Source organism: Heliangelus exortis, chromosome 3, assembly GCF_036169615.1.
Source record: "Heliangelus exortis chromosome 3, bHelExo1.hap1, whole genome shotgun sequence".
Lineage (NCBI taxonomy): Eukaryota > Metazoa > Chordata > Aves > Apodiformes > Trochilidae > Heliangelus > Heliangelus exortis.
The window spans coordinates 82,785,832-82,801,085 of NC_092424.1; the positions used below are offsets into that span (position 1 = coordinate 82,785,832).

General features: G+C 36.9%; 1 protein-coding gene across 4 annotated transcripts in view; it reads left to right on the forward strand.

The window, feature by feature from the left end:
• PHIP (pleckstrin homology domain interacting protein) overlaps nucleotides 1-15,254 on the forward strand; it is a 113,411-nt gene that overhangs the window by 46,148 nt on the left and 52,009 nt on the right. For 3 of the 4 annotated variants that reach the window (XM_071741498.1, XM_071741499.1, XM_071741501.1), the window contains one exon: nucleotides 13,047-13,175. The exons of the other annotated variant lie outside the window; for it this stretch is intronic. In XM_071741498.1, coding sequence (XP_071597599.1) covers nucleotides 13,047-13,175 — 129 coding nt within the window. The remainder of the gene's footprint in view (nucleotides 1-13,046; nucleotides 13,176-15,254) is intronic. 4 annotated transcript variants of the gene reach the window in all.

A 15,254-nucleotide genomic window follows, 5' to 3' on the forward strand; every position in this document is an offset into this window, starting at 1 on the left:
TTGTAAAATGTAAAAAGTTAGGCTTTTGGCTGTATTCTGTAGTGTTGTCTTTATATCTGGTTCTTCCATGTGAAACTGGAGTGTTTACATTGTCAGAGATCATGCGTAAGAGGCGAGGTGACAGAGACCCTCCTTTAGTGCTCTGTTTCCTGCCTGGGGAACCCGTGTGAAATTGGGTTTATTTTTGCATTACTAATTCTTAATTTGGCTAAAGCTTTTTAGAAGGCTCCTGATCTCATACAATGTTGTTGTGTGCTGTCTTGGCCCATGGGACTGAATCCTGCCAGCCTTTCTGTGTAGAGCTCCTCCACACGTAGGTTCCAAATTTGGTCTGTTCTTCCTAAACTAATTCTTCTGGAAGATGGATGCAACTGATAGTTCTGTCAGCTTCTTGATATTAAGTGGGTCTTTTTGCATATCTTTTTCCTCAAAAAGATAATGTGTTGTGCAATTCAGACTTTGTTTCGTGGAGAAAATTACAGAAGTCTTCGTAGAATATGAAAAGTCATTGAGAATGATAGGTACAGGCAAATGGGCTTCATCCAGCCTTCAGCTGTAGTGGAATGGCAGTCTTGGAGACCAGCCTGAAGAAGATCATCATCAGAAGAAACCTTACCAAAATAAAGGGCATTTAGAAATTAAGTCAAGCCAGGAAGGTCACTCTGAACCCGTTGAAAAGACTGAGATGAGCAGTGTACAGTTCGGTTCGTAAAGTCTCTGAAGAAATTCTGCCAAGTTTAATGGGATAAGGCAGCCTAGATTCCTTCAGCAATGATCTGTTTTTCAGTATTGTTCTCTGTGCATTGATTTCTGTAACTGAATTTATGAAGGGTCTTGGTGTTACGAGTACAGATCTTCATTACTCAGTACTGTTCACTGTTACCAGCTGAGATGTGTGTTTTCATTGCATGGTTAGGTTGCCTTTCCCCTACTGCTTCCTATGGTGAGTGATAGTTTTCATCAAGTGTAAGGTCAGAAGAGGCTGAGCACATCTGTGCTTTGTAAGACAAGTCCATTTATGAGCTATCAGAATCTAAATTACAGCTGCCTGTGACGTTAGGCAATGCCCTGAAAGACTGAAATATTTATTTCAAGAACACAATGCGACAAAACCACCTAAAAATGGTAAAAATCACATATATTTTAAAATCTATGGAATCAGAGAAATGTGTAGACTATCAGATGATGTCATCAGCTAGTAATCTGTGCTTGAGGCTATAAATGAATGTGGGAAAGTCTGCCTGCTGTGTAAGGTGAAGGGATTGTAAATCTGGCAATCAGTTTGTCTCAAACTAATAAGTAAGTCATATAAGCCAGGTATGCAAGAAAGGCATCTTTCTACTGTCTCCCAGTATTTCACCTGCCAGTCTTTGTGTCTGGTGCTTCAAAGGACATGGGTGTAAATCAGAGGTTTTCTTAGATGATTGGAGGGGGAGATGCTTCTAGACCACAACATTTGATTGTGTAGTCACCTCCACAGAACTGCAAATGTTAAGCATTGTGTTTCAGTAAGGGAGAGCATGAATACATCCAGAGCTGCCAGTCTTCTCCCAGTTTCCTAACTGGCATATCAGCTGCAAACATCATTAGAATACCCACAATTAAGTTATCTTGATAACCACTGTGACCTTCATTGACTTGTTCAATATCTTGTATGTCTGAAAAACAGTAACTGTATTTGTATTCAGGGAACTGGGAATTTTTAGAGATTGGGCTCTTTTGGATGATGTGGGAAACATTATCTGGAGGAACCAAACTTGGTTTTGCTACACAAGGACAGCACAAGCCCTTGTAAATGTTTAAATTGTAGCTCAGTTCTCAGGGCCTGGATTCACTTAAGCACATGACTGTTGTGGCACCTAAATTAGTGGGAACCCAGGTCCTTAGTTTACAAAGTAGAATGCAGTATCCTACCAAATCCACAGTTTTCTGAGCAGTATATAGGATTTAGATGTCTTAGTAACTGATCCAGGAAAAAAAGTATACTGAATGGTGGGGCTGTCTGCAAGGTAATGTACATGGAATTAAGTTTGGAATCCGGTTTCTTACTCAAATCTGCAGTGAGACATCTGTTGTAAGGCACCTTTCCAAGAACTTGGAGAGATCCCCGCACTCCAAAAAGCAGGGCACAGAAGCAGTTGGCACTCATTTTGGGGTTGCCTTAACTAATGTTAAGCTGTTCAGCTGAGAAATTGCAGACCTAGTTTCTCTTCCCTCCTCAGCAGCAAGGTGTTCAATTCAACATCTCCCACTTACCCAGGAGGACATGTCAGCTATAAATGTCTAGACAGGACTTTCTCACAACGTTTCTTGAACTTGTGGGACTGCGGAGAGGTGTGAATTTGTAGCTTGTGGTTTTTAAGTACTTCTGGGTTTGTTTTCTTGGGTATGGGAATCATCTACTAGGTGAATTAGAAAGTGGCTCAAGGCTTCAGGCAAGCTCTTGAACTTGAAGGATTATTGCTGTGTTAGGTCATAAATAAAAGCTGGACACCAGTCAGTTGTTGTCATAGGATCTGCTGTCTTCCAGTTGTTCTCACTAAGTTACTTCTTAATAGATCTATTACTGTTGGTTTGTTTGGAATGCCAAGGTTGGCAGTAGGATAGCATGTGCTGCAGCTTAGCCCAATGCTTGTAGTTCCTTTAGGCTTTGAGCAGAAGTTTCTCAATTCTGTGGAGATACGAGGGAAAAAGAAAACCTCAGGGAATTAGCAATCTTCCACACCGAAAAGGAGATACCTAGTAATGATTTAGCTGATTCAGGCTGCTTCCAACAGGCACTGTCTGGAGCCTTACACTGTAGGATTCTCCTGTGTAGGATCCAGTGAGCAGCCCTCTAGAAGAATATTTTTAAAAGTTCCCTAAAAAAATTAATGGTGTATAGAGACCTGTAGCTTCTACTCTTCTTATATTTTTCTTTGTTTATTTATGTTGTTTACTCTATAGCTTTATGAACAGTTGCAGGAACATATGGTGACTGCAGTTACTTAAAAGTATGTCCTTGTAAGCATCAAAAACTGTACTACAGTAGCAAGAATGAAAGACTATTGGAGAATGAACATTTTTAGAACTGTTGTAATTGTATTGTATTTTTGTACTGTCTTTGAATGTAATTGCTTTGTCTGAATCTGATACCTGACTCAGCAGATTTTTGTAAGCAGGCATAGAAATTATTGCACTGAGAAACTGATAAAAGCATAAGAAATCCTTGTAATGTAGAAATCAATCAAGTAGGAATACTGATGCTTTTAAATCAAAAACGGTTCTCCTAGTTGACAGATTTTAAAAAACAAACCAAAACCAACAACCCAAAGGTCTTTTGTGATTAGGTGTTCCTTTTCTGTCTTACTGGATTGATTTACTCTGAGTTGCATCTTTGAGAATTCAGGCTTTGCTGTAGCTGATAATTGGCATTCTTAAGTCTGACATGATCTGTGTGCTTCAGAGGCCTCCTGTGTTGCCTGAATGCCTGTTAGGGTCAGACTTTTGCTTACTGGTAATGTGAATGTGTTTCTCTTAGTGGTTGTGAAGAGTTCATTTAGGCTGAGCCTTGTTATATTAAGACAGACTTTCCAAGCACTGTCAGGTGTGTGGTAGTTACTGGAACCCACTTTGAAGTCAGTGCAAAGGTGACTGTAATAATACCATCATATTCTGAAGAAGGCTTTGAAGTGCTCACCTAAAAAGAATATTTTTATGATTTTTAATTAAATTCATAGATAGGAATATTTCAGAATCCTCCTACCTTTGTGACTTTATTTGACTCACTGAAAATCTAAGCTGCCTTACCCTTTGACACTTAAAGGTCACACTCTGTATCTCCGGCTGTTGCAAATTTGATGATCAGTCTTTTTCTAAATGCCAGAACACATTTCATCACAGCATGAGTGTATTTCAGAAATGCATTACAACTCAAGCTCTGTAAACTAGTCATTTGGAGCAACCTTTTGAATTTTTTTTGAAGAGGAGGAAAAAAAAAATAATTCCTCACCTAACCTGTTCTCCCCTTTTCCCACCTTCTTCTTCCTTTGAATCTCAGCTAATTCTTATATTTGCAAAAGAAAATCTTTAATCTCTTCCAGAAACACCATTGTTCTCCTCTGTGTCACTGAGTAAGTGTTGCTTACCTTGGAAACTAGATTGGTACTTGAAAAATTGAGGATGATTTCTTATGGCAGTTGCTGCTTGAATTGGTGTTTGTCGTTCATATGCCCTCTGTCCCACTTCTATGGAAAAGTCAGAAAAAAGAAGACAAGAAGTCCCACAACCTTTAAAATTGCAAACCCTGAGGAGGAGACTGACCTTGCTGTTATCAGTGTTGGAGAAGATAGAGGGTACAGTTATATTTCTTGCCTGTTTTTAAAAGCCTCTGATCCTGGTCCCAACACCTGCTTTTTCATTGAGACCTAGAGTGATAGCTCCAGTTGCTGTAAGGTAGAATGAGGCTTCTTACAAGTTTTTAGGTTGATTTTTTTTTCTTTTTTTTTTTTCTTTTTCTGTTTCATCTAGATCTCTATACCAGAATGCTAGCTGTTTGCTTTCATTGTAGGCACTTTCCTGTTGGAAGCACATTATGAATAGTCCCACACTTTCATATAAAACACATTACTTACATTTTACATTAATATGAATTGTATCCAGAACTAGGAAGCTTGTGACTTGCATGTGTTCTTTCCAGTATTCATATTAAGTAGCAAGAGATTACAAAACTTCTACCTCAAAGATGAACATTTTAAAACAAAATAAGGACTTAAGCACTTGTGTTTATTTCACAGAATGTTAAACAGCTTATTCAGACATTTGGCTAGTGTGATGAGTTTGGTTTCTTCCATCTGTATTAAAAATATACATTAAACCAGGTACAGTGTAACCAATCTAATGGAAAAGTGGCAGTTCATGAACAAGTTGAAGTTTTTGCAATTGCAGTTTTAGTATCAATTTGGTAATGCATGATTTTGTCCAAATTAATTTAAAAGTTTCACCCCAAAGGCAAATTACTTGAGATTTTAGGACAAAGTCCCATAAACAAAGTTACAGTTCTCTTTTTGTGTTTGGTTGTTGTTATTTTTTTTTTTAATTCTAAAGAAAAATTGTCACAGCTAATAGAAGAATGGCGACAAAACTTCTTGTTCTTCGAAATTAGATATTAAAGGGCATCTTACTGGAACCTGGTATATTAATATTTATGGATCCTTTTAGCAAGATGAAGTCTTTACTTTGCATTATGTTACCACATCAAAACTTAAATGTAATTGTTCAACTGAACAGGTAGATTGATGGGGAATAGCTACTCTAAAGTTCTTGGTACTGAGTAACTTTTCAAGGTACTTAATAGAATAATAAAATTTGGTTACATTTTAAATGTTAAGCATTGTTGAACATGCAGTACAAACAGGCATAAGCCACTTAATTAGTGGGCTGCAGATTGTTCTTAATCTTATATTCTTGTTTGGACTTAGGAAGGTACTGCAGAAGTTAATAGTTTTTGAAAGAAAATACAGAACAAAACCCAAAAAAGCATGTAGCTTTGCAGCAGGGTAAAAACACAAATGAAAAGGCAAACTTAATAGAATTGTTTGGGTTATGATTTCTTTTTCACAATGTTGCATGTCTTATGCTGTTGTACCAAGCTGACCAAAAGCTTAAGTTGGCTTCTGTAACTTGACATAGCAAGTTTGAAAGGAGAGTGCTTGTTTTCTGAAATGCTAAAAAGCAGAGTTGCACCTAAGCAATCTGGTCAGGAATTGTTAGCAAGACTTAAGACCAACTTAGTATGCTTTTTAGCACAATTTAAAGAGAAAATACTCTGAAAAGGGAAAAAACCCCCAAAGCTTTATTATGTAGTTTTTAAGCAAACATGCATAATGCCTTTCTCAGTGTTGCTTAATTTTTAGAGAAAGGACTATATATTGTAACTTTTAAATTCATTATCAGTTAATTTTGTATTTCTTTAAAAAATCTTAATATACCCATGTCAGGAGCATAGAGCAAGGCAGTCATGTAAATAAAGCTTGATAGACATTTTTGAAAAGCTGTAGTGGTCACTTTTGGGTATTCCTGCAGTAGCAGTTGCAAAGGATGTAAGTTTTATTTCACTAGAACATCTCTGTCTCTCTCTGTGACAAGGTGAAACTCCAGTATGCAGGAATGCTCACTTAAACCTTATTTACTTAGTAATCTGGTGCAGTAGCTTTCATGAGGCTATGATCTAACTTTTTATGCATTTAAGTGTCCAATGTTCAAAAGAACAGAACTTTTGTTTGTGAATAGTGAAAAAATGGTTTATAGGTACCTTGATTTCCTGTCCAGCCTTCAAGTTTAGACCCAAGCTTTTGCAATTGGGCTAAGGTAAAGAAAAAAAAAAGTGCCTCTTTTTGGTCCTAGTTTTTGTATTCAGTTTGTTTCTTTCTTGAGAAGCCTTAGATTGAGAAAAAACAAAGTGGATTTTATGTACTTGTCTTGATGGTGATCTCTGAAATTCATTTGATGAAATTAATTTAGTTTGATTTTCCTTGAAAACAAATGAAGTAGTAGTATCAGTAAGCAGATACTAAGCTCCCTTGTATGCCACCCTGTTCTGGTTACGCAATGCTTACGGTTTGTGTAGTTCCAAAGTGTTGCTGCTCTTGCAAATGGTGTCTCAGTGAAGCAGGTTATGCTTCTTAGAAATATTGGCACCACATCAGAAAATGTCGTATATAACAAAGCAGTAGTTGTACTTAAACCATGCTTAGTTTTGAAATTGAAAATGTGTACTGTCACGCAGGTGGTGAGAAAGCTTGAAGCAAGGAGATGCATTCATACAAGTTCTGCTTTACATTCACTGTGTGAAGTTACTATGGTGAATATATATATATATGTTTTCATAGGCATAGTGCTTAATCTGTGTCAAATTGCTAATACAGGTAAATGCTTTATATTAAAAAACAAAGCAAGGCACATGTTGATGTTAAAGTTGAAAGTTCTTGCTATGTAGACACTAAGAAATAAGGATAAGATTGCTGAAGCTAATGTCTGAGATTTTTGTCTCCAGGTCTGTAGCTAGGTGGTTGTCTAATTAAAGTTGTCTGCTTATGTTCTTGGTTCCATGTGTTTCTTTCAGAGTGGATCCTTTATTGCTTTCAATAGGGTGTGTGGTAGTTGTGTTGCATGGTTCTTCTTCAAGCTTATACTTTTTCCCCAGCTTTCAGACACTTAATGTATGTATTGAAATTTTTAAACAGAAAAACTTTCTTGGGTTGGTGAGCTTTGGATATATTGTAGATTTATTTGAAGCTATTAGCAAAAGCAGTGACTGAAATTGCTATATACAAAACTTGACCTTGAAAAGATGAAGCTCAGGCAGACCACAAGAATCTTGATGATTTCTGGAATGGGAACTATAGAGAGTGTAATTCTGACCCTACTTGCAGTTAATGGAGAGTCTGCACTATGGATGAAAAATCAGAGCATCTGGATTCAGTGATGTGTTGCTTGTTCCCCATCCCCCAAGTCTCTCTCCCCTTTTCTCAGATCTTACGTTTTTGTATAAATCAGTGAAAAAAATTGGGAACTCTGATGAAGGTAATAGTAGTATGTATTTCATAATGGAGATGATGTCTAGTTTTTATGCGTTTGGGCACACACACCCTGTTAATGACTGAATTTTAGCACAGTTTAATCCTTGTTTTACTTAGAATTTATTGCCAGTGTTACGGCATTAACTTACACAGGTCAAAAGGGTTTCTTCCTGCAAATTGTCAATCAAGCAGAGGCTACTAAGTTGCAATCAGATTTTTCATGTGCTGCTGCTCCTTCAGAGAGCTGGTTGTTGACCTTTAGTTTTAGCTTTGAGTGGACACTTCATTAGAGGCAGTTCCTATGTCTGTGTATCTTAGTGCTTTTCCTATCACATCTTCTGAGGTGTGAGCTACTTCTCATCCCTGCAGTGCAGTTCCTTACTTTCTAATAGTACTTCTGCTTTCAGTGCAACCTGATAAACTCTTAAGCCCTAACAGCATTATCATATCATTTCAACATTGTTTCCTTTTTGTTAATGAGTAAACCTGCATGGCCCACCTAGATCCTTGCTGATAACTACTTGATTAGTTTTAGCCTAAATGGCAGATGAAAAAATTGTAGTCCCTGTCAGAAGAAAACTGTGTAAGACCAGGTTCTATCTAGGAGAGCCTGGCAGAATGCTCTGTGCATGGATTTTCTGCCACATGAGGAGATTTATTTTTTTGGGGACTTCTGTTTGAAAAAAGCACACTGTCTACTCACATGGACAGTGTATTGTAATCTCCAGTGCTAACTAGAAATTAAAAAACATTTCTTTCTTATGTTGTGACTGTCATGAGCTCTGAAGAGATTTGCAGTTTTGCTGGGACTATATGGGGTTATGTTTTTAGATATGGTTTTGTAGTATTTTTGTAGAAATACAGAATGATAGAGTAAAATAATAGATGCATTATATTTTTATTAGTCAGTGTGTAGCCCTACTGAAATGTTTTTGAAATTTTTTGGAGGTTATGCTTTTGAATAGTACATAAAAGCATATCCTGCAAAGCCAGCATAATGCTCTGGTAACACAGAGTGTGGAATATTTATTACAAAAAAACTAAAAAAACCCCAAAAAACCTAAAAAAAACCCTCTGTAAATATATTTTTAAATATAGGCTTTATATAACTTCAGGCATGCATAAAGTGTGTGATCTCTCATAAAGATCAAAGACAAGATAAAAACATTTTTAGTAAACGTTTTACCCCTAATTACTTCTTGTTCTCTTCCTACCGTTTTATCCATTGTTACTCTAATTGAGGCAGTGTAGAAGCCTTATTGATTTTTATGCTTCTTTTTTTTTTTTTTTTTTTTTTTAAACTGGCTTAATAAAAGCTAAGTGTTCTTTTTTCTCCAAATCTTCAGCAACCTTTCCTAACTTTGAAGAAAATCATAGGTTATTTTATGGCTTACCACTGTAAGCCTGCTGTGATCAGAAATTGTTCCTTAAAGCAAAGGAAGACATAAACTTGAAAAGGAACTTCAAAATACCTGGAGAGAGACTGATTTGACTTGAGTGCCAACAATGTAGTTTCATCACTCATTAAAGAGTTTATATGTTTTAATAACAATTAGTTAACTTTCCCTTTTTTGCTAGTTTTAGAAAGTTGCTCTAGCACACCATTTTTATGATCCCTAGGATCTAAATTTCAGTGTTCAAATTTGAATGTTGCTTTGTAATTAATTTCCATTTGTTCCTATGCATTTAAGTAGAGTAGGCCTGCTGCAGTTCTTTTTTGTACATGTATACAAAACAGTCCTTTGTGTTCATGTGTAGAAGCTTAGCTCCTAGATTTTCCATTATCACAATGAGTGGAAACATTTATCTCTAACTGTTCCATTTAGAATTTCCTTATCTCTAACATGGGAACCAAAAATTTTATTTATTGCTTTGGAAGAGTTTGTTTTTAGCATTGTCTGCTTAGCTAGTGTGTGTGCTCTTTCTTTTTCTCTCCTAGACACACTTCTGGTGTATTTTAGGATTATAGTTTTCTTTTTGTTGTCGCGTTATATGTGATACATCTCAGTCAGTGCACATTGATCTTTCTCCCTGTGTTTCCAACAAATTTCCTCAGTCTCCTAATGAGAAGGACAGGAGAGAGAGTATTAGCCTCAGGCTCATAGAGCCTTAGTTCACTGACTTTAAACAGCTGATGCCTTATATTGGAAGGTGTGATGGAAGTGTTACTGTGTGTAGGCTGAGTTCCATTATATTCTCTGGCAGTAAGAGTGTTAGTAAGTAATTTCTAATAATCTTACTAAGTTCATGGCCTATTGCAGTTTGTTCTGTTGGCTTTTAATTGCTTCAGTCATTGTCATTTGTGGTGTGTCCCAGATCTGTTCTCAGTGAATGATTTTCTTACGCTCATTTACTCAACAGACTCTCTTCTCTAGGCTTGAGGAACTTCCCTGCTATCATGCTTTTAGCTCTCTATGTCTTTCCAAACCCAAAAATTGTTAATGCTTTCCTTAGCAGGTTTACCTACTCTGCATTTCTGCTACTAATCACAGTCAGTTCCATTTGAACCAAGTTTTCAGTGCCATATCATTACAGTGAAATCTAGCTAAGTTGAATGAAATATATTTTCTTGGTATTAAAAAATCAGTTCTTTTACTAAAGAAACTCGGCTAAGTTTGTCTGGTACTCACTATTCTTGCTTAATTTGCATTTTACTTTTTTTTTTTTTTTTCACTCTTGTATCTTTTTCTTAAAAACTAGGTTTTAAGTCTCACACTGTCAGGTCAGAAAGGCTTATTATTGACCTCTCTCTAGAGGTGCTACTATGTTTTCATACAACAAACTTATTTTTATGGATCTAAGACGTGTTACTTTGTGTTCTAGTTTGACAGCTGTTCTTCTTTGTTCGGGTGAAAACAATAGGCTCTCTTCAACAGAGAGGAAAAGAATAACTTCCCTTTTTCGTTCTCTTATTTCATCAACATTCCTCCCTTCATGGTGTACCAATGTCCATTGTTTTCCTTGCTAGTGAAAATAGCTTAATTCTTGGTGTTGAGACAGAAAGTAGTTTTAACTTAGTCCTTGCATAGCATCACTGGTTCTTCCCTGTTTGTGGCTGTAGAGTCATTACTACTTGCTTTGCTACTAGTAGTGTCTTAAAATGTTCACTCTTGGCAACGCTTTGTTGGGACAGCTCTTAACTGACCAGTGCTTTTTCTGTTCTTCTAAGCAGTCTCTTCTGTTTACCATTACCTTTGGTATCCTTCTAGCAGGGAAAGGTTCCAGACAGAATGAACAATGCATCTTCTTTGGACATGCTCTTCCTATAGTTTGTGCATCTTTGGTTTAAAAGGGATGGAGCAGGGAAAGCATCCTCTTTCTTGCTGAAGTGTTTTATTTAGCTTGCTATTCACTGAATCACCACAGCTTCCTCTTATGCAAGTTAACATTTAGTTTGTGTTCCAAATTACCAGCTTCGTTATGTTAGTTTTATTATTGAAGAAATTCCATTGTAATGTGTCATTTATTAATCCAAACATATTTTGGTTTTAAAAAAATTCTACTGGGTACACGCTGGCAGGCTTTGCCCTTTAATTTGTTGTAGGAATGATAATTATATCTTGGAAGCTTATCCCCATTAGTAATTTTTACCCTTATAATATTAAAAAACTATTTCCAAGTAATTGTATATGGGACTTGAGCAGTTTTACTGAAAGATCTTACTGCTGTCCTTTCCAAAAGCACATTTTAAACCAGATTCTGACCACACTTAAGAGTAAAACTTTGTGCTTTACTAATCACTGAAAAGTGGCTCACTATTCTTCTAACACTCATTTTCTGGGATTTCTTGAAAATGTTCCATAAAAATAATTTCTTTCTGGGAAGACTGAGAAAACCCCATCTTAACAGTCTGATTTTTTCCTTCTATTTCTTGTTTTTCCCATAGCCATGGTAGGCAAATCTTTGTATACTAGGCTCTAAGGAGAAACATAAACTTCTATTTATGAAGGACTTGAATGTTAGGAAGCTTGTTACTTTCACATTTCCTTAGCTGAAGGAAAGAGAAGAGAACTGAAGTTTCTGTGTAAAGCTTACTCTTGGACTGAATTTCCTTCCCCTTTCCACCTGCCTTCCCATGTGTCTCCCTTTGATCTGGTGAGCTTTCTACATACAAAGAGCCACACAAAGTTGTAACTTCACTTGGTTGTTGAATCTTGCTTAGCCTACATTTGTTCTGCTTTCTTAGCTGTTGTGATGTTAGTGTCACTCAATAGAAACTGTTTCGGTTTTCCATCTCTTTCTGTAGAATACTTCTGTTAAGAATTCATTTCCTCTGGAATAATGAGCAAAACAGAACAGAAAGCTTGCACTGATTTCTGTTCTTTTTTTGCTAATCCAGAAACTAATTTGACTTTAGTGGAAAGTACCTGTATATTAAGCAAGGCCTTTACAAATACATGAAAGCACTAGGAATAGGTGTAGCAGCCTGTGCCCTTGGGGTCCGTGCAGGAGTGTGGGTGTGGATGTGTTTTAAGACCATGAACAAAAGAATTAGACTTCTTGCCTTTGTCTCAGCCTGTAAGTTAGTGAGAACAGTACCTACCTCACAGGTTTTTCCAGGCTTGGTTTGTTAACTTTTGAAAATAATGCTGGTGGCCTCTGGAAGGTGCTACAGTAGAGCACAGTGTTAGTGCCTGCAGGCTGAATACCATTGGTTTTTTTTCTGGCAGTATATAGGCCTGCCACAGTTAGGGGAAGAATTTTGTTTGGTGTCTCTAAAGAAAATGCAAAAGTGCTTTGCTGGGGAGAATAGAAAGGGGCTTTCTGAAGAGGTGCTGAAGACATGAAAATTCAGAGTGGTGATTGGTCACCTCTGCTTGATTGACAGGTTGCAGGGAAAAACAAAAACCCATTTGTTCTGGCTTAATGGAACTGGAAAACAGAAAATGAGTATCAGGTAAAAATTCCTTTTTTAAAATCTTTGCAGTTCTCCTTTAAAAAGTGGAGTTTTTACACAAATCTACACCTCCCCCACTCCAATGTGTTAGGAGTAGGAATGACAGAAAGAGGCAGTTGCTAAGTTGTGTAATGTGGGTTGTCCAGATCAGTGCGTTTTGTAGTGGGCAGGTGTTCTGCAACACCAGAGCAGCCAAAGCTACTGGGCTCGCTTAGCAAGAAGGCAGAGGATTGGAAGGGTGCAGTGACTAAAGCCCTGAACTGGACCTAGCTCTCTGGTTAGGCTTACTAGCAGGACATTCAAGGGGAAGCTTTTATTTTCACTTCCTATACCGTGCCTGCTTTGTGGATAAAAGTCTGTCAGTTTCTACTACTATCAATTTGGCATCTCTCATGAGCATTATTACAAAATTCACTAATTAACTGAATAGCTTAAAAGTAAAGTATGTTTTAAAGTAACTTCTCTGTAGCAGTATACTGTCTTACAGATATTATAATAATTTTCAACATCACCAGCACAGTTTTGAGAATCATAATTGAAAATTATATATTTCTGGTAACTTAATTATTTTGTATGTTGATGTATTTCAGATTGAAGGACAAGGACATGGTGCAGTTTTTGACTGCAAGTGCTCTCCTGATGGACAGCATTTTGCATGTACTGATTCTCACGGTCACCTTCTGATTTTTGGCTTTGGTTCCAGTAGCAAATATGACAAGGTACAGTGCAAAATAAAAATAAAAATGTTAATCTGTGTTGAATGTATTCTTGCAAACTCTCCTTCAGAGCTTCATTTCAAGAGGGTGTATCTTAAGACAATTTTCAGCCATTAATGTGGGATGTTTCAGATTCCTGATGAGAACATTGAACTTTATTTCACTGTATTTTTTTTGAACTATGGAAACATGCTACTAAGCTATTGTTTACATGGGAAGTTAAAAATAATTATAAAAACAAGTACAAAAATTTGTCACCATCTACTCTCTTAAGTGACAAGGTTACAAGTTTCTTGTAAGGGATCCATGTGAATAATACAAGTAAACTGCAGTGGAATTGGTAACAGTTGAACATTTTGCTTTAACTGAGATAAATTCCTGCTATCTGTATTTAAACATTTCATTGCCTGGGAGACAGCTGTTTATAATAAATGTACCATATATTCTAGTGATACAGTTTTGTATCTCCTAGGGAAGTTCTGCTGTTGTGGATGCCTTAGAGCTTACACAGCAATGTTCCAATGTTACTGCATGATTAAAATATTACATTTTTATTCGAATGTCATTGTCTACTTAATGTATTTTAAGTGTGGGTGTCTTGCCACAGACCCTCATGACTGTAAAGATACATGGTGCTGGGTTTTTTTTTCTCTCTGTGGGTGAACATGCCCTGTCAACCATATAGGTTACCTAGTTTGGAATTGCCACATGGTCTTAGTTCTTCTTTTGCCACCCAGTGAAGAAGTGAGGTGTGTCCTCCCTCTTTCTGAGACTTTAGGAGATACTCATTTCTGCTTTTGGTAGCTGGTACTTGAAGGTTGTTGGTAAAGTGCTGACTCTTTGAACTCTGGCTGGCCTTTAAAGCATTTCAGCAAACAGCAACACCAAGGGGCTTGAAGGAAGGAGAGCAAAAGGAATTTTAATCTTTGTTTTGTAAGCCACTGCATTTCTTTCTGTAGTCTGCTAGCTCTTATTTTGATGCTCCCTTCAGCAGCATTTGCATATCGGGGATTTTTTTTGTTTTCCTTGTCTCACAACTATAATTTGAAGTACTTGGTACTTGGCTGCTGTTGCTATACCTCAGCTATTAATAGCTGAGCATTTCCCCTTCCACTCCAAAGGAAACAAACGAGCAGAGATACTACAAGCAAGGAAAACCAGCATTATCAGAGAATTTTCAAGGTCTTTGTTTTTCAGAGTTCTTACTTTTTCAAACTTTAAATTCTGTTGCACCAGAAACATTTTTCTCTCACCATGTCCATGGATTGTTCCAGCTTTATTTTTCTCTCTAAGACTTTCTGAAGTGCATAGTTCTCTGATACTCAAAAACACTGGAAATGGAATTGAAAACGAGAGCGTTTTTGTCTCTGCTGTGGTAGACCAGGAGTTTCCTTTATACTGTCATTTGAGAATTTACCTTGTGAGGGATTTGATCTGTTTGAAGAAGGGAAAGAATTGCTTTTTACTTGAATTCTACAATCTCTTTCTTCTCTTGTGGCTTTTTCACTGCAGCCTTTGAGAAAAAGTATGTTCAAATTTTTTCATTTATTGGGTGATCTGAAATGATCCTTTGCAGCTTATACTGTGCCATTGGTAATCTTGGCCATAGAAGAAATGGGAGCAAATAGGAATTAGATTTGACTCTTTACTCTCAGGCTTCAACTTACAGAAACCTTAGCTTGGAAGTTTCCAATCTTCTTGTCTGGTTCCATCTCCATTTCTGTATGACTTGCTTTGTGGAAAAACCTAAGTACAGACAGGTGGATTGTGGGGATTAGGTGTTACCTTTGTCCTTCTACCCTCAGATACTTGTTGTTTTTGTTTGTTTTTTTTTAAGGCACTATGTGAGAATATGCTCTGGTAGGACCTGTGGTTTTTTGGCTTTAAAGTGGTTTTCATATACTCTGGGGAATTATTTTTATAGAAGGAAAGGAGTGTGGTAACTTGTCCTATACTCCTGCCTTTGTGAGTTGTGCTCAGGACAATAATTCAGTTGAGATAGCGTTAGCTCTGCAAAGATATCAAGCTCTTGGTTTTCACACATATTTTTTCTTGTTATATATCTGTGTTCCCAATTGTCTG